Below are 19,460 nucleotides of genomic sequence, written 5' to 3' on the forward strand. Positions count from 1 at the left end.
ACCACAAAATGCCAGCCTTCAGCAAATTATCCTGCATCTCTGTTGAAGCAGATAAATGAGCAATAGTCTGAAGGGCAGCATCAACAGCAACATTTGCAAGTTCTAATTCAGTACAGTGTACTACATCTTCAACAAATCCAGCAGAATGTAGCATCTCAACTCGTGCACTTGCAAACTGGCTAAGGCATGCAGCTGTTCGCATTACATTTGTCACAATCATTACAGCAGCTTCAGATGGTGAAGTACTTGGCTGCACCACATACATACACCTACTAAGAAGAGTTGCCAATAGGGGCACACCACCATCCCTCACAAGTTCCTCGCCATTTAAAGCAGAAGACACACACCTGGAATGGATGGTAAGCACAAACAGTTTCTGTCAACTGGGCTTCTGAAAAGCTTTCCACACCAAGTACTGAATATGGCATATAATTACTATATTACTATTACATTACAAAGCACACAAACCTTAAAATATAAACAACATAGATAGTTGATATTGTTCAATCAGGACAAACTCACTCCTTTATAATGGAAACAGAAAAGACAGTTACTGAATAGACAGAATGCGCCCAAATAAAAAACATCGACTCATCTCAAAGGACAACTGCCTTGTAACTGTAACCCATATATAAGAAAACAAAAATCCACATGATGTAGGAAATGTAAGAAGAAGTCCCATTCCCTTCAAGCATGTGTACAATAACATCGAGAATATCCATATTTATATTGGCACTTGAGAAGAAAAACCTTTTAAGAGGAAAGTCTTATCAAGTAAAACATGTAAAGAGATGACCAAAAAAAAAAAAAAAAAAAATCAAAAACAAATGAATTGGAAATAGAAAATGAAAACGAATACAAAAACAGTTATAAGCTATAACAACTGGCATATATAGGTTGTTTGTAAACAAGTGCAGACTAATACTCAACTTGAACAAAGAGGGAAACTGTCAAAATGTGCCATAGTTTAATCTTTCGTCTTAATGATTAATGGACAGAATTAACTTAGACGATATGCTATAAGAATTTAGGACTGTTGTAGACTGTTACCTCAAAATGCACATATCAAAATATCTTTGTCCAAAAAATAAGCAATATACTCATAGCTGTTATTTGGTGGCTTTCAAGAACTGAGAAGAAACTTACTGTACATTACAAATTAAGTAAACCTTGCATACAATAAATATGTATGTGAGCTCGCATATCAATCTAGATTCTAGAAGGTCAAACTGTTATATTGGAAAACTAGCAGAGGACATAACATAATTCTTCTGAGCAAATATACATACGTTAACCATATAAGCTCAGAAGCAGCTACAAGAAGTGGAGCACGCTCGGAGGATAGGAAATTGTTGTCATCCTTGTCAACTGTTATTGCATTGAGCAACATAGGATAACCAGCATACTTGAAAGGCTCCAACACATCACCATATCTTCTATACAGTATACACTGCCCTTTCAATAATAGCAGTAATCTCCAAGGTTGTGGTCCTTGCAAACCTTGCAGTGTAGCCTGCAACCAGATAAAGTTTTGGTTAAATGAACCTGACACCTAAAAGTGGCCAGAATTTAGCAAATGGAAAAAATTACTATTTAGAAAAGAAATTACATTGCATGATAACATCCAGCACCATACAGACGCTTTAGAATCACAATTTTAAAGACAAAACTGCCGTGACCAAAATGTGTTGATGCTTTCTTAGAAATTACAAACTAAAATTTACATCAAACATATTTTGAGACTCAACTTAAAGAACTTATAATTTAGAAAATCTTTCTGACACAGATTCCCATTCAAGTCATTACAATCATCCACTTTGAATGAATTTATTTGAGCATAGCAGTCGATTTTCAAATTTCAAAGGTTTATCTATAAAAGAGTCCAGTTGAATCCAAAACATTTAAACCCTGCTTTAAATACTTTTAAGACTACCTGAAGTCGTTCATAAGCTTTTTGAACAGCAACAAATTTCTCTCTTCCTTCTGGATTTTTATCAGGATGATACTTCATAGCTAATTTCCTGTACTGGCGTTTGAGTTTTTCTTCATCAATGTGTCCAATGAGCTTCTGGGCACAACTTCCATCTTCCTCCTGGTCACTATGGTGTTTCCCATTAGCATCAACTCCCATGCCATTTTCCTCCTCTATAGGAATTTCTAATATTTTGCAAGCTTCATCTTCAGAAAGATCCAGAGGTCGTCTAGTGAGCTCCTCACGCCACATAGCCAGCAATGACTGTAAAAACTCTACATGTTCAACAATAGGCCAATTAGGAAACTGTATCTCATCGCAAAGGTTGCGAAGATAGTATCGATGGCACCACATCTCATCCTGCAGCTCTGGATATGTTACCGGAGGCATTGGAGCGTATTCATACAAAGAATGACAATGCTGAGGTAGCTTGTATGGGAAATCACCAAGATGCTTCAGAACCTGAGCCAGAAAACCAAAAACAACCATAAGTATGTTATACACTCGCGTGGACCAAACTAACATAATGTAAGAGGCTTGTAATAATATCTCTGAACTAGAAGACTATTCATCGTATCATAATAAAGGCACTTTGTTATTGGAAATACAGTTGATGTCATATGAAAATTAGGCTGACACAAATTGTGGTTTCCGGTCATATTTTATTTTAAAGTAAGTTACTAAATATCAGATTTTAGAGTCCCAAACATCCTTAGTCTGCAGATTCCTGAAAATATCATTCTGCATCTAGTAATACACTTCTTGCGAAATTCCATCCTGAGACATTCTTGGAAAAAGCAAGAGAATGAACGGCTTTACAGATCTGCAATTTTTTTGTGAACTTTTGACTTTACATTGATAATACAATGAATACATTTTCCCTTGGTATAAAAGAAAAGATCACCTTTTCAGGTACATATTCAGGAATTTGACTCCATGATTTTATAAACCTTGAGTAGGATAATAACTTTGGCAAATTAACAACTACATCGAAAGAATTATGAAAAGAAAACAGTGACAGTCACAACTGCCAAGTAATCACAAGTTCCTCTAGAGCAATCATACATTCCTCGAACTCATAGAAAGAACTACACAATAGAAGAAAATAATTAAAATCTTAGATATCAAAATCGGCAGATAAAAGCTACCTATATGTCTTACTGGGATAGAGGAACAAATATATAAGTTACTATATGAATGAACTCAATACTCATAATGTTCAAATAAGTTAAACATTATAATGATAATGTTATAGGATTCAAGGCATTAAGCAAGTTAATTGATGTAATATTTTAAGAGACTTGCAACAACATACTACATGCATCTCTGTTGTGACCATTAACACTTGTCTAGATTCAATTATCTTGAAAGCTTTGAAGGACAACAAAGTTAACACCAAGGAAGTACAGGAAAGACGTCCTGGATATGCCAATTGAAAGACATCCTGGATATGCCGGTGTCCCTTGACTTATGAGAAAGTATGAATATGATAAGAATTATTTGAGGAGACAGGCTCACAATAAGCCCTCACATGTCCACAATATAACTTCCCTGGGCTTGAATGACATTCTACAACTAATCAGAAACAAACGGTAATCAATACACCAGAAATAATATTACCTGATCAATTAAGCATTCTGCCCGCATCTTGTAAGTCCAAATTATCTCTGGGGTATCTGAATCCGAAATCATAGCAGCTGCAAATGCGTGTGGGCCACTTCGTTCAAGAACATACAACAAGGACTCAGGTAAGAGACCTCCCAGCACACTGCGTTTTGCCAATGGTAGTGAAGAAGACACTGCAGCCTCCTCCCCGCCATGAAAAGCTTGATGGCCATGTGTCAAAGCAAAGAAACTGGAAATAGAATGCAGGTTTGATCCAGCATATGCTAATGCAAAGTAGAAAACACCTGTGTTATAAAGTCGAACCACTGCCTTTGGATTACGAGTTACAATTGCCTTTAGCAACGAAGCTGCACCTTCCACAATGCTGGGCTCCCCTGTTAACAAAGCCTGCATTTGAATAAGCAATCAATTACAGAGATTTTTGACAAAAAGGTAAGCCAGTATTGATCAAACCATTGTGTTCTTTAGTCAATATTCAATTGTTCCTTTGAAAATAGCCCTCTAGATTTCACAAGAAAAAATCCATATTTACCTTAGCCTAAACCTTTAAGTTATTTCAAACAAATAAACATGTATGTCATTGAGAACTTATCAAAATGCTACACACATGAAATTTGAAAATACTGTAAAGCATGATTCCTGAATTTCATTTACAATTTGTACAGTTCTAACAGAAGAAGAAGAAAAGGATTCATTGTCAATGACAATAAATTTGGCATAAGAGGTCTCTCCTTAACCCTTCCAATATGCCAACAGATAAATGTCCACATGCTTAATTTGCTACGCAGCAGAACTAAACAGAAGATTGTGTGCTAATATCTGAAAAACAATCCCTGCCAGGGCTATATAGGTGCTTAGGTGGAATATACACGTTAGAGGAGAGCACAAACTGGTGTGAACTTGTTAGAGTTGGTATTCTGGTGGGATAGTACATATCATGCAATGATGCGATCATACATAGAGTGGATGGCTACAAACTCAAGATACACTAGGTAACATCAAAAGTAAAAGTAAATTAGCAAATAATTGAACTCAATAAATGAGACTCACAATATCGGGCCATCATGAACCATAGTTGAGCTCAATAAATAGCCCTTGAATGTAAGTTATGTTAAACCAAGTTTCACTATCTAAGATGGCAAGAGACAAGGGAAGAAGTTTCGGGGATGGCCTTTTTCAGGCTATTTTTTCGGACAGCAGAGATGGCTACCTTAAAAATAAAGAAAATTTCAAATATATATAAATATTAAATATTCATATAATAACGCTTATTAGGCATTCATCATGTAGATTAAAAATCCTAAATACATAACATTTGTCTTGAATTGAGAATTCACATGAGATAAATATTTACCCTCATAGGGTAACAGGGGCACAACATAAAGCTGCACTTCTTTAGGTTAAGGGTGAGGCAAGCTCGCCGACACCTCTCCATGCACTCCCCTAAAAGCTGCAATATGCTTGTCTTGCCCACTGAATATTGATGAATTGTCCAGGAATGTTGTAAAGTTCCCTATTGACATCTTGTCAAAGATGTGTAGGATGATCCGCTAAAAACTGAAAAGTAGTTAATGCATTGCAGAGGCCAAAGGACATACAATTGTATGCGTAAACACCATCCTCCACTACGAAGGGTGTTTTTAATTTGGTCTTCCTCTGCAATGGATATCTAGTTAAACCCAAAAAACCCATCCATAAGTACATAAATTTCATGGCATGCTACTTCCAAAACATTGTCAGTGAATAGAATAGGGAACGGGTCCTTGGTGGTGACTGTGTTGAGGCATCAAAAATCCACACAGATGCGGATTTGGATTGCCACCTTCTTCAAGGAAATGACAATGGAAGAGACCCACTTACTTGTTTCGACTCGAAAAACGATGCCTGGCAATCTCTATGTTCACTCTTGCAACATAATTCTTGTTCAGTTTGTACAGCCTCTTGTACATAGGGTGTGCTCCAAGAAACGAAGGAATTATGTGTATGCATAGCTCCAGAGGTACACCCTTCAAATCTTTGTACATCCATGCGAACACATCCTTGTACTCTATAAATATTTTGAATGCGATAGTCTTCAGTACAAGATCCTAGTCATCCCCTTTCAAAATGGTTTTTGGGTTCTATTCAGCTACTAGATTTATTTCTTGCAATTTGGCTTCTTTGTACTTGATAGGCTCATCCTTGGGGAATTGATGGCAGCACTGTCCTTAACTTTAGCCTCCTCTTCCTTGTATTCTATGTATTCCATAGGGAATTCATTGTGTTCCTCCTCAATTTCCAACACATTGCAAGATGGTGTTGAATAGTTCATAGTCACCCATCTACCGGTGGAATAGGTCATCCATGGAGTCTGCATCATCCCCTGAGTACTCCCTCAACTCCAATATCCCTTTGCCATTGGGTTCCATGCCTCTCTTTCCTCTGTCCACTGTATCATCAGATTCGAACTCTGAGGAGGATTTTGTCTCCTCTCTGACCATCTAGGTTCTCAAATCAATTATGAACTTCCTTCCGCCCTTCACGAATGATAAAGTGTTCCTTTTCCAATTGTGGTTTCCTTTGACCATCACCAACCATCCTCGCCCTAAGATGGCATCATATCCCTTTCGATGACGAGGGATTACTACAAAGTCTGGGGTAAATGGTTGTGTGCCGATCGTAACTTTCTCTGCCATCAAGGTCCCGAGGGGCTTGATACCATGTTGGTTGGCCCCCAAGAAGTTGAAGGTTGGCAGCCACAACGTTGGCGTCTTGAGGCTCCTCCAAGTCTCTTCCAATAGAACATTCACCCCTAACCCGCCATCAACACTTGTGTTGGTAAGGATGGTGCCTATAACGCCCATCTCCACCACGATAGGGTGTTATCCACTATTCACCTTAAGTATCATCAGATTTGCTACTGAACTACCAGAAGCCTCGATTCATTCCGAGGCACTTCTTGTGCTCGTTGAAGTGTTTAGGAGGGTTGTACAGAGGTGGGGCATTGTTTCAAGTAGGTCCTTGAGGTTTACTAGAACTTCTAGTTACATCACCTGCCTTAGAATATTTTGTTTCGTTGTTACTCAAGCGGAGGTACCAGTCGTACGCCTTGACTCTCTTCAAGTCTGCAATTCTTTCTCAATTTCGGTCTTTGCCTCCAATGCCCTCAGTTTTTTTGTATGAGGGTTAAGGTACACAGCCTTCTTGGCCTATGCTCGTGTGATTGCCAAATTTATTCTTCCTTGCTTCTCCCTTCAATGTCAAGGAGGTTGACACCAAGCTTTAGGCAATTGGCATCTTCATGGTCACCAGGTCCACACCACCTACATAGCTTCTGTGGGGTCTCTTCCTTCTGCAATCCTGGGCAAAGTGTATTTCTGCATTGTATCATTGGTCTCCCTTTTGCATCATACTAGATGTAGGTACAATTATTGTTGTTGTTCCCTCAGCCTCCCCACCAATTATTTTTGTAGCTACTAAAAGTCGCATTATTGTTATTTTGTTGGGCACCCGTCTGAGACATGGAGGGTTGCTCTTGTGTAAAGAATGCTCGTCAGTTCCTGACCCTCGTATTGTAGAGACATTATTTAGTTGAATGTCCCATAATCTAGCATATGTCACAAAAAGATTTCATAGGACAAGAACATTTTGTGTGCCCGGCTTCTTTGCAGTAGGTACACCATACTTCGCCCTCCTTGTTTTTTCCCAACCCTCCTCTTCTTGCCTTTGGTTCTTTCATCATCTGCTGGAGGTCCTTTTGCAAGGTCTGTACTTTTTTAATTGATTCCTCATCACTCCTCCACTCAGAAGAATCATCATCCAATGATGACTTGGTGGCTTTCTTAGAGGTCTACTATTCACTCTCCAAATCCATGGCACAATTGTATGTGTTGTCGTACAAAGTAGGAGGAATGATCTTCATCTTTCTCTAGAGGGATGTTTTGAGTCCCTCAACAAACCATTGCTTCTTGAGTTTGTCCATCGGTGCACATTCCATCTTACCAAGTAATTCCTTTAATTGTTGTTCGTAGGCTCTTACGAACTCATCCTTGTTTCGTACCATAGATTTCTATGAGTATTTCATTGTTGTCCCACAGCAATTTGAATTCCTTTTGAAATTCCATCTTAAATTTAGCCCATGTAATCAAATTGGTCTTATCTACACCAAAGTACCAATTAATGGCTCCCTCCTTGAGTGTGGCAGGGAATTGTTTGACCCATTCATCCTAGTAGATAACCCCAATTATCATCCAAATGGTCTTGCACATTTGGCAATGACAGCCACAATCCTCATTCACCTGGCTCATAAATTTAGGCAGCTATTGCTTGTTCGTCGCCATGGCTACTAGTTGTGATACTTGTACCACCAGTTGTACCATCAATTGTGTCAGTCATGTTGGTTGTGCTCCGTGTAGGGTCTATGCTTGTACACCCACGTTGTCTGTGTTGCACTACAATGTGGTAGGGTCCAAAAAAGGGTTTCGATTACCAAACTGTATTCACTCATTTGGTGTGTGAGGAATAAACAAAGTCTTGGTTACCCTATGCTCGACTTCTTCCCTTTGGATTCACTACATGAGAAATGCTTGCACCAATAGACGAGACAGTTGGTGCAAAAGACTATCCGTCATAGGACTAATGTTCAGTGCATCCCACACAGAGTCCATAACTCCATCTTGCACTGCCTCCCTTCATATGAATATCTCCATGGTGGCCTGCAGGAAAATATGGAAGTCGGTTGTCAAACTGTGCTCCCCTTCAAACAGTTATGTAATTTCTTCACTAGTCGTCATTTTGTCGTTCATAGGTAGTCCCATCTATTTCATTACCGTGCTTCTCAGATTCAATTCTGCAACAATGCCAAATGTTTACCCTTAGGGGGTAAAAATAATTAATGCACAGATATATAAGCAATGTTACTCGGGGATGTGTCCCCAAGATACTTTCAGTCGTCCCTGTCTCGAAAACGTCTCGGAGATTTGGGGACACCTAGGGGACTTCAACTTTGATTTCTAGAACAAATTATACTTTGACTCTCACAATTACACAAATTTGGTGTTGTCCTGCATTTTCTCACCACAAAACGTAGGTAACAGTATGAAACTTTTTCAAGCTTAGTTTCGCATTTCTCTGAGTTTAGTTCGTTATTTAATTGGTTAGTATTGATGAACTAATCATTGCTAATTGATATAATGAATCCTTTTACTGAAGGCTTTCATCAAGTCTTTTTCGTTTTGCTTTTTGTCGAGCCTTTTCTTGATTTTTGAAGCCTTCATCATTCGTTCTTCATTTTTGAGTTTGTGTTTGCTTGTTTTTAGTCCTTTGGTTTTCCTCATGTCATGCCTTTCGTTTTTCCTTTCAATTTGGTCTAACCTAGAGGTCAATCGGAGTTGTCAATCAAGAGTTATGTTCGTTTTAGTGCCTCAAAAGTGGACATTTTAGGTGCAACAGCAAGAATTAAAAATATGATATTATATTTTCAATTTGACATTCACTTTTTGACAAATATAATATTAAATTCACTTTTTGTTATGTTTTTAAGTTACATTTACTTTAAATTTATAACTTGAAGTGACTATAGTGCACTTTATGTTATACTTTTAAGTTGAGTTACCTTTTAATTTTTCACTTAAAGTAACTATATAACTATATAGTTTCATTTTAATTTTTGGTTTTAAAAATCACATGCTTATTTAAATGTTACTTTAAAATGATGTTTATGTGTTATATTTCATAATATGATAAATAAATATTGTTTATGGCCCATTTTGTAACATTTTTATAATTTTAAATGAATTAAATAACTTAGAGTCTTCATAAGTGGACATTTTATATGCAATTGCATGTAAAATCCATCAAAAGTGGACTTTTTACATGCTATTGCATATAAAGTTTACTTTGGTGGACCTTTTTGATGTCATTACATCAAAAGTTCATCATAAGTGGACCTTTTTGATGCTATGACATGAAAAGTGAAGTTTTCATATCTTTGCATCTTAAAAGTGAGATGTAACTTAAAATATGCAAGTGACCCAAAAAGCTCTGATTTTGATGACTTGCATTTTTTAAAATATATTATGCACCCAAAAAGGTCCAATTTTACTTGGTTGCATATTTTAAAACATGCTATTGAACCCAAAAAGTCCAATTTTAACTTGTTGCATGTTTTAAAAATATGCTATGCATCCCAAAAAGTCCGATTTTGAAAGGAAAGCATGCATTTGGCCTCCAAGAACCCAATTTTGCTCATAACTTAAGATTTACTTGGTGGATTTGCATGAAATCTTCTTCATTGAAAACATTTTTCTTTGGCAATGATTTTCTTTGCATCAAGAATAGATTTAACATGCTGAAAATTGTTTTTGGAGCTCAATCCCAGGGCACGTTTTTGAAGAAAACTCCAAATACCTCCATTTTTTCTCATAACTTGAGTTTTCCTCAATGGATTTATATGGGATTTGTTCCATTTCAAACATGTTTGGATGGCAATGAGTTTCCTTGCTTCTAAAATGGATTCATTTACCTCAAAAACGTTTTTGAAACTTTCGTAATGGATCACATTTTTTAATAAACCTGCAAGAAAATCCATTTTTAATGCATGTTTTTCCTCCCAACCAAATCGATTTGGCATCTTTTGAGGATTACATTGCATTGTAGTTCATGTTTTCAGGTTTAATGATCAAAACGTTTTGATCTTACAACATGAGAAAAAATGTTCTTTAACCAAAAACATCTTGCAAGCATGAACCTTCAAAAACGTTGGATCTTGGAGTGTTTTTAGGGCACGTTTTGGCATCTTCTAACAAGAATCCCTTATTTGTTGCCCTCTCCCATTCGAATTTGCAAAGTTGGAAAAGGTCTTACCATTTTTTAAGAATTTTTCAAACATTGAAGCATCTTTTTCCTTCATATTTGGCACTTAATCTTCATGTAAGTGGACTTCTTCCTCCTTGCTATTTAATTCATGCTTATCTTGCTGATTTTATGCATGAAATTACTTGATGGTTGCCATTTGTAAATATCTTTGCCATGGAAAATGCATTTTTCCTTTAAATATGAAGTTTTATTCATTTTCATGTTTTTGGTTCTTTCCCAAGTCCCAATTTTGAATTTGAGTTTTGAAGTGCATTGCATCTTGGCATGTTTGAGTTATTTTCTGAAGTTATGTTGTTTCTTTTGTGTTTTATGTTTTGTGCTTGCTTGCCAGTTTTCTCTACTTTCCATTTCATGCAAAAGCATCATCATATTCCACATTCTGTTTCCATGTCACAACACTTCATCTCTCACTCAACAAGATGTGATTACATGTTTTTCATCTCATTCACCATTCCAATATGCATATAATCCCATTTTCCACTTCCACTTTCACCCATCTCACTTTTCGCTTCCATTTGCACAACACAATTACACAAAATGTCTTACGTGTAATTGCATTTAAAAGGTTCAATTTTGATTAAAAGTCACATTTTGAAAAGTCAAAATGATGTCATTTTCACTTCCCATGTACTTTGACTTCTTCTTTTCAACAAAAGTGACTATAAAACTCATTATCTCAATTCCATTTTCCATTTCCATCCCTTCATATGCATTTGCGCTTTCGTGAGCAAATACATGTTTCTGCATCTTTCCATGTTTTTCATCTCATCCTTCATTCGCACTTATATATGAAGTACATCCTCTACCCGCATTCGCATCTCATTTCACCTTCCATCTCCCATTGCATGTTGCATTTACATGTAATCCATTTTCCGTGCAATGACATCTTGAAAGCCCAAGTCAAATTTTGGAAATCAGCAATCTCCATTTGCACGCATTCTCATGCGCCAAGCACTTTACTTTTTTTTTTTTTTAAGTTAAAGGTGTTGATGGAAAGTTGTTTCAAGTGTACATCCGGACATCGTCAAGAAGGTTTTCAAAGTGTTAAAGAATCCAGTTTGTGCTGATCTACAAAGGAGAATTGACGAACGAGAAAAGTTTGATCACATCAAGTTTTCAAATGACAACAGACAATTCATCAAAGTCAAAGGTTATCAAAAGATGCAACACCATGGTTATCAAGGTGAATGCAGCGGTACAAAGTACAAGAACTTCTGATCCTGTGATCATTTGAGATTGCATTGCCAAGTACAAGGCCCTTCAGAACATTCCCTAGGATTGTTTCAATTCTTTTCTGTCTTTCTTCTTATTATTCTTCTTTCATGTTTGTAGTTGTAAAGAACGCATTACATGAAAAAGCATAATTACATATAATGCGAGTTACATGTATGTAAAAGGATGTAATGCAAGTTGCATGTGCAATTGCATGTAACCCTTTATTTTCTTCTGTAGTTAGACTAGGTCAAAGTTGGTTAAGTTGCTCCCACATTTTTCTCCATCTTTTTCTTAGCTCCTGTGCCTATATAAAGGAGTGCCCCCTCATTGTAAATTCATCATTATCTTTATGCAAGAGAGCTTTGGAGAAATTTTGCTGACAGAACTTTGTTTGTGTAAGCACTATTTTGAGAGAAAGTGAATACAAAGGAGCATTTGAGACTTAACTTTGATTAAGTGAGATTATTATTTGTGTGAATTGTAAGCTTTGTTTATAATTCATCCAAGTTGTCTTTGATTCATGTTATCTTGTGTTATTGGTAATTGTTATCTCGTAAATTGAATAGAAAAGAGTTAAGAAGCAATTGAAGCCAGAGCTTTGACCAAGAGCAATTGTGAAAGTGTATAGCTAGAAGCTTTGTCTGTAGCTTATATTTTCTTCTTAATTCGCAAAATAGCTAAGTATTCTTACTTTTAGGAGTCTTTATGCCCTAATTGTAAAAAATTTCCATATAAAAGTACGATCAGACTTAGAGCCAAACCGATACATTTTTAGCTAGCTTTTGAGTAAGTAAAGGTTTATCGGTATCACTATTTCCATCTCGTGATAGAAGTGTAGTTAGATATTCACCCTGCCCATTACTCGCTCCAAGAGTAAGTGGATTCTTTCTTGAAAAATAAGAAGAAAGGATATTAGTAACACCCATTTTATAAAATCTCTCAACTTCTTGCTTATCTTGAGTTGATCTGAGGAATGATGAGAAGGGAGAGCCTTCCCTTTAAGGTAGGAGAGACTCTGTCTCACACGTTGTGGCTGGTCATCCTATTTTGCAACTGGATTTTTACCCAAAACTGTCAGTTGCAAAATATCCACCCAACATTTGGCATATGAATTCTATTGATTCTTATATTTTAAGGCTTTATTATGTATAAGTACATGTTTTCATATAAATATTTTAAATTTCTCTATATATTTTAATTTTCCCTATTGTTATATAGTCATCCCCACCTGTCCCCAAAATCAGCAAAAACAATTGTCGTCTCGGAAACTCATCTCGTTGTTCCCTAACGTCCCCATCTCAGAAACTTGAGGGAACATAGTATATAAGCAAGATATTCGGTACAGGAAATATAAAGAACTTAGAAGTAATTTCATCAATCATTGAACACAAGGTTACATTTGCAATACACAACTTGTCTTGGCATATGAAGGTTCATACATATAGTGTCCAAGGGGTGCGAGGTAAACCGTCACACACATGTAACTCCCTTGGTTAAGCCAAGTGCCGAACTACCCAAGTTTCCTAACAACAGTAAACAAAGTAGGAAATTCCAAAACTTAATTGCTTTCATAATCACTGTCAATATACATATGATATTAAAAAATGGTATACAACTTACAACATGTCCAAACTCTACAAGAACACTTTTAGCTACAATATGGAAATACCAAAAAAAATTGTACAGCTACCCATGGTTGCAGGTCCCAAAACTGCATCAAAAGTAGAATCCCAACCAATCTCTCTTTGTACCTCCTAAAAAATAGGAAACTCATAAAATGTAGGAGTTGCCATCTAAGTGTCTAAATCAGCTCACAAATCCTCTTAAAGCTCCATAAACCTTTGAGTCCCTTGTTTATACAATCGACATATTGGAACTAAGATAATAGGTCAACCTCTTCTCATCTACCTATCACCAAGGAACGACTATACACCTTAAGTTGTCAAAACATCTACTACAAATGAGAGCTCAAACTCATATTTATAAAGTGAAGAAAGACTCATGGCAAATTCCATTTGAATTTAAATCATTTTTCCCTCTCATTTCAGAAATTAACCCCCAGAGGTGCAACCCCTTAAAGATCACATAATAGACTTTGAAAACACTTTATTTCATTCCAAGTCATGGTGTTAGTTTTGGGAAGCACGTAAAAAACCTTTAAAATATATACTCCTTGTCTTGGTCTCACGTTTGGAAGTCTAACTTGCATTACTAAAAACAACTTAAAGTGACTAGATTCTTAGGCATTGAAATACGGGACCACTTTATTCTTAAAGGCTTCACTTAAGTTGCAAAAGAACATGCAGTGAATTAAATCAAATAACATGTCCATTGTCAACCTTAGAACTCAGCACGGCATTGAACGGGAAAACATTCCACTATAAATTGTGAAGAGCCATAGGCCAAGACCAAGTTCTAGAAATTGCATTTACTATAAACAACACTATGCCAAAATTAGAAACTTTTCCAAAATATAAAGAGAACCTATGTTAGAGATCTCCACAGACCACTAAGTCCCATAAAAATATTCACTTAGCCCATGAGACACTAGGAATAGGCTAATTGAAACCTCAAACTGACCAAGTGCATAAAGGGGACTTTAAGTTTGCCAAGTCAAAAAAAATTAGGCTTGCCAAGTACACTACAAGTTTGCATCTAGAAACTATGGATTCAACTTTGGGTTTTATTGCATTTGACAGTCAAACCATAACCAACTGTGTATAAAGGTGTATTGACATACTTCAACCTAACAAGGTATCTACCATCATGTACTATTTAATCTCCTCTTTTCTACAAGTTCTTTATCAACTTGCACATGTACTCAAAGGTCTCTTGAATTTCCTCCAAAAGAAGAGAATATGTGTCTACATAGCAAGTAGCATCTCATGTGAGTTGAAGAGCAGCAGTGATGTATTTCACCTCAAACTAAAATGCATCCTATGATTAACCTCTTGACTTCTCTAGCACTCTCACAACAGCATAGCCTCCAATGAAATGCCATGTCATTAATGACCATCTTAGTTATTGCACCATGCAACTCAGGCAATCTCTAATTAATGATGAAAAACTAGCAAACCATACATCACAAATTGTAAGCATGTTACAATTTGCCTAGGATCAATATAATATGTGATTGTTGGTGATTACACATAAAAATTTGCATTTTCCTCCCTCCTGCAATCTAAGAAACAATCAAATCATGTTTCAATGTTTCTTTCAAAGCATTCTTCAAGGCATGAAGAAAATAAGAAGTCCAGCATAAATTTTTGCATCTTTATTGAGCCATAGTGGTGACACACTTTCATGGCAAAAACATAGAGAATAGAAAGTATAGATAGAATTCAATTAAATGAGTTCAAAATTGGAAAAACATAGAAAATAAAACAATGATAAACCCTAAGCCATCTCCATTTTAAAACCTAAAAAAAAACCAGCAATATGGTGATTTGAAGCAGATTTTACTAGCCTTGACTAGGTTTTTGCTAGACCATACTTGATGTACTTGTTAAGAAACCTTGCATAATAATGTTGATAATTTTAATATTTTATTTATTGTGTATGTTGCACCTAGGAGCACCTCGATGGACATGCAACAAGTAAAGATTCCCTTATAATTTTCTCAAGGACACTTAATTTTGTCTAGTAACAGTGTAATACTATATTGTAATTACTTAATATTGGAGAACAAAATTTAGAAAGAAAATACTTATCCAATATAAAAAAATGTGGTCAAAGGATAAGTAACACATGGTTTATGCAATAACACTTGATGGTTATGTGTGAGCATATTTCTATAAAAGCAACCACAAGGGTAGTTGTTGAAGTTGGTCAAAAAAACATTTGTGGAGATTGGAAGCATGGCATGGTATTTATGGTTACATGATTGTTCACATGCAAAGCTTTTTGATGGCTGGGATTCTGAAGGCTTTCATAAATGTATTGTAATGTTGCATTGCTGAATAATACATAGATGATGGATGCTATTGGAGGATAAGTTCTACCCTCATGAGGGTTTTCCAAGTGTATATCTTGTGTTATCTTTGATAGGTATGTTTTCCATTCTCTCAAATGTAGATTCTTAAAACCAATTTGATTGATTTATAATGTTAGATATGTGGAAATTGTCATTTTATGGCTGCAAGTTTCCTTACAAGTGGTATCAAAGCCATGGATTTGGTGTTATATACTAGGAGTTGAGTTTGATGAATGTACGAAAGAATGAAAGATATGGCAAGATATTAAGGTTTTGCAGGTTGCTTATTGCATATCTGAGGGCTTTGGGTTTGTTGTTGTTTTGATGGGCTGTGTGCAGATTTGGGGTTTGATAAATATTTGGTCAAATGGGTTTTTTCAGATACGTATTAAATGAAGGTTTTCTTGGAGATTTTTTTAAAATATCCTCTTGAGTGAAAAAGATGTCACCATTGGATCCAAGTTGGCCAAGCGATGAATTTTGATAAATTATTTGACCTATTATGGTTTTAGTGGAAAAAAAAGGCAAAATTATTTAGCCAGACTGCAATATTGTCATTAACTTTGATCTATAGACAGCTTGGAGGATCTAAAATTTAATTAGTTTAAAAAGTTCTTCAAAAATTTGAAAAAAGGAAAGGGATTATTTGGGACACCCGTGGACCTCCAAGCCTGCACAGTACTACTATCAACGATACTGGCAAGTACTACAATCAACAGCCCCATCGCTCTGCCTCTTCCACTAGATGGGCTTACCACCCGCAAATAAGAGCACATTTTTTTTTTCTAAAACCAGTTATATTAAATTTAACTTTTATTTAATAATGTGTCAAAGTCAAACTATCAAATGCCCCCCTCCCCCACCCCATCCATTATTTAATGAAAAATATTCGACCACAAATTTTATATGCCATTTTATAATGGGGCTCAGATCCAAACAAACCCCCATACATATTATTAAAATTGCAAATTAATGATTAGGGCATATTAGAGAAAGTTTTGACTCTGAATTTACTCTTACCCTGCATATAGCCTAATATGCTATTTTCTTAAACTGAGCATAACTATCACCCACGAAATCCTTTTTTGACTTCTTATACTCCTTGGAGACCTATCTATGAACACTAAATGATGGTACAGGTTTAGCTCCTTTGCTATTTTGACATGTTTTAGAGGCCTGGAAGCCAAATATTATCCTTTCCACAGTCATGTTCTTAACTTTTCCATATGCAATCGGATTTTTTATTTCGAGCAAGTGTTGGAGAGTATGTTCAATTGACTACTCAGTGGTAGTGTTATTTTATCAATTTGATAAGTGTAGAGAATTGCATACCAGTTTGTTCACTTGTTGTGCCTGATATTTGAGGTGTGAGTGTGACCACATCCGAACAAGTTCAGTAGCAAATCCTTAAGGGAGTGAGTATCTTTAAGAGAAATTTATGATGTATATAGCTAAAAGTATCAGATTTGGTGCTATATGGTACAAGTTTGCGGTGTTTTCAAAGTTTGGACTTTGATGGTGATAGGTAAACAAGTTGTCTTCAGTCTGAGTGCATATTGGACATATTTTGAGACTTGGAGACTCATGTGAGTGAAAATTGTGTGAAAGTACAACGTTGGTGTTGATTATGGTGTCATAGGTATGCAGGTATATGTTTTGCATTGACATGACATAATCCGGTTTGTGATGATTGGCAGTGTTCTGGTTTTATGTTAGGAAGTTGTTGCTTTGATGATTATTTGGTTCCTTGACTACAGTTCGTGATTGTGGATGTGTTTGGCAAATCGGATCACATGAAGACTTGGTGTTTGTGTCATGTGTCTATAGGATTATTCTAATTGATATCTTAGGTTGCATTTTACTAGTGTGAGCTGAGTCTGCATGTCCCAATAATTAGATTTACAAGTACAGCCTATTTATTAATAATGGAATGACTCAGATGTGGACTATTGACATCCACCAAGTTCAATTCATTGTTGTTGTGGATTTTACTAGTTAGCCTTGTCTATGGTCATTAGTCCATTGGTATGTTTGCTTTGATATGAGAGTATGAATGATGTTTATGGCACCTACATAGTGTTGAGACTTGTAGCATTTTGATTATCACAATGTCATGATAGCTTGTTTGCTCATTGATTGCACCTTTCACTAGGAACTTTAGACAGCGATATGTTGTCAGTGTAGGATTGATTCCTGATTGGCAATTCTTGGCAGATGTATATATCTTCTTAGTTTAAAGATCTTGGTTTTACTTGATGTTGCTGACATTCTAGTTGCGTGTAGACCTCGATGATTTTCATTTAATATATGGCAGTCATGATGCCATGTGTGACTCACTTCCATGTGTTAGTCAGAGTTGTTCAGGTGATGTGTATTCACCATTGGAGTAGATTATCTTCTTTAGTGTTGTAGACGTTCGGATGATGCCTTAGATCCTATTGTTGAAAAGGATCTTTCACATTTGTTAGTTCGCTAGTAGAAGATGCTTATCTTCATGGCAATTGGAGATGTTGATATCTTGGAGGCCTCAAGAAGTCTTTGTTTGAGGTATAATTTTTTGCTTGCAATTGACATGTTATCATTGCTGCTATTATTTCGTACAATCTTGATTGCTAACCTAGATTTGTGGCAAGGTATAGCAACTTGATATGTTCATTTGGAGCATGATATCTCTTAGAAGAAAATGGTGAGAATATGTTGACGTTTTTATGTTCTAAAGTCCAAGATTGGAGTTTTAGCATTGACATTGATTCCTCTCTACTGAGTAAAGAACCATTTGCTTTATTACTTCATGATGATGCCATTAGAGTCCGGCATGGATTGATCAGTTGCATATACTTGTAGATACTTGGAGACATAGGTGATACAGTATTCTCTTGGGATTAGAAATGTGTTGAGAGTTGATGGTTTCAATATGATGATTAAGGAGCACTTACCTGGTATGGACTTGAAAGGAGATTCTTCCTAGTGTGAGTCATAATGACTTGGATTTCTTGGTTGAGCATCCTCACTCCCAATTCTTGGTCTATTCAACAATTTACTACTTAAGAGGTATTGGTCATGTTCCTTTCAAGTGTATCATGATTGATGCTCATCTTTTATAGATATGGATCTTGAACTACGAATAGATGGTTAGTCCTAGAGGATTCAATTTGAGAGATGTTTGGCATTGGCTATCTCTGTGTGTTTTTTGTTGTTATTATAATGGAATTCATTGATGGTTGAGTTTGGACAGTGGTTTATTGGGCTTAATCCTTGGATTGGGAATGGTATCGACTGATCTTCTTGGTCTAAGATGCTTACACCCATGTTGATTATATCATATATGTTGGATTAGTATAAGAAAATGGATAGGTTCAGATGTTGTGTTTTAAGGAGATCTACTATAAACAATTGGCATTTCAAGGTGTATGCGATAGGATGTGCTAAGAGTTTTGTTTTTCAATGTTTCTCTCTTTCGTCTTGAATATCTTCGTAGATGTTTGTTTTCACTTCAAATCGGATTAGGTAAAGTGGAGTAATGTGATCACTAATTTGTGTGCTTTCATGTGGAAATGGCATGGAGGTTCCTTTATACTTTTTATTTGACACTTTTATAGAAAATGCGAGAGCATACGGATGAGTGTTGGATGCGATCGAAAGCCATACAGATGCCTCTCGAAAGCCATCCACAAGCTCCTGGATGCATCCGCGGCTTCAAGATATGTCCAGGAGCCTGAGGATGATACTAGCTTCCGATTGTTTTCAATTCAAATCGTATCAGGTTAAGTGGAGTTATCTGATAACTAATTTGTGTGCTTTCATGTGGGAAATGGCATG

General features: G+C 36.2%; 1 protein-coding gene across 1 annotated transcript in view; it reads right to left on the reverse strand.

Annotated features, from left to right (window-relative positions):
- The window catches only part of GRV2 (DNAJ heat shock N-terminal domain-containing protein), a 234,639-nt gene that overhangs the window by 84,615 nt on the left and 130,564 nt on the right, over positions 1-19,460 (reverse strand). Inside the window, exons 11-14 of the mRNA XM_089800047.1 lie at positions 3,593-3,985; positions 1,934-2,434; positions 1,290-1,513; positions 3-347 (exon numbers count right to left, since the gene is read on the reverse strand). Of these exons, the coding sequence (XP_089656173.1) occupies positions 3-347; positions 1,290-1,513; positions 1,934-2,434; positions 3,593-3,985 (1,463 nt within the window). The remainder of the gene's footprint in view (positions 1-2; positions 348-1,289; positions 1,514-1,933; positions 2,435-3,592; positions 3,986-19,460) is intronic.

Source organism: Cupressus sempervirens, chromosome 9 (genome assembly GCF_028749045.1).
Source record: "Cupressus sempervirens isolate cs-2001-9-10 chromosome 9, ASM2874904v1, whole genome shotgun sequence".
NCBI classification, from domain to species: domain Eukaryota; kingdom Viridiplantae; phylum Streptophyta; class Pinopsida; order Cupressales; family Cupressaceae; genus Cupressus; species Cupressus sempervirens.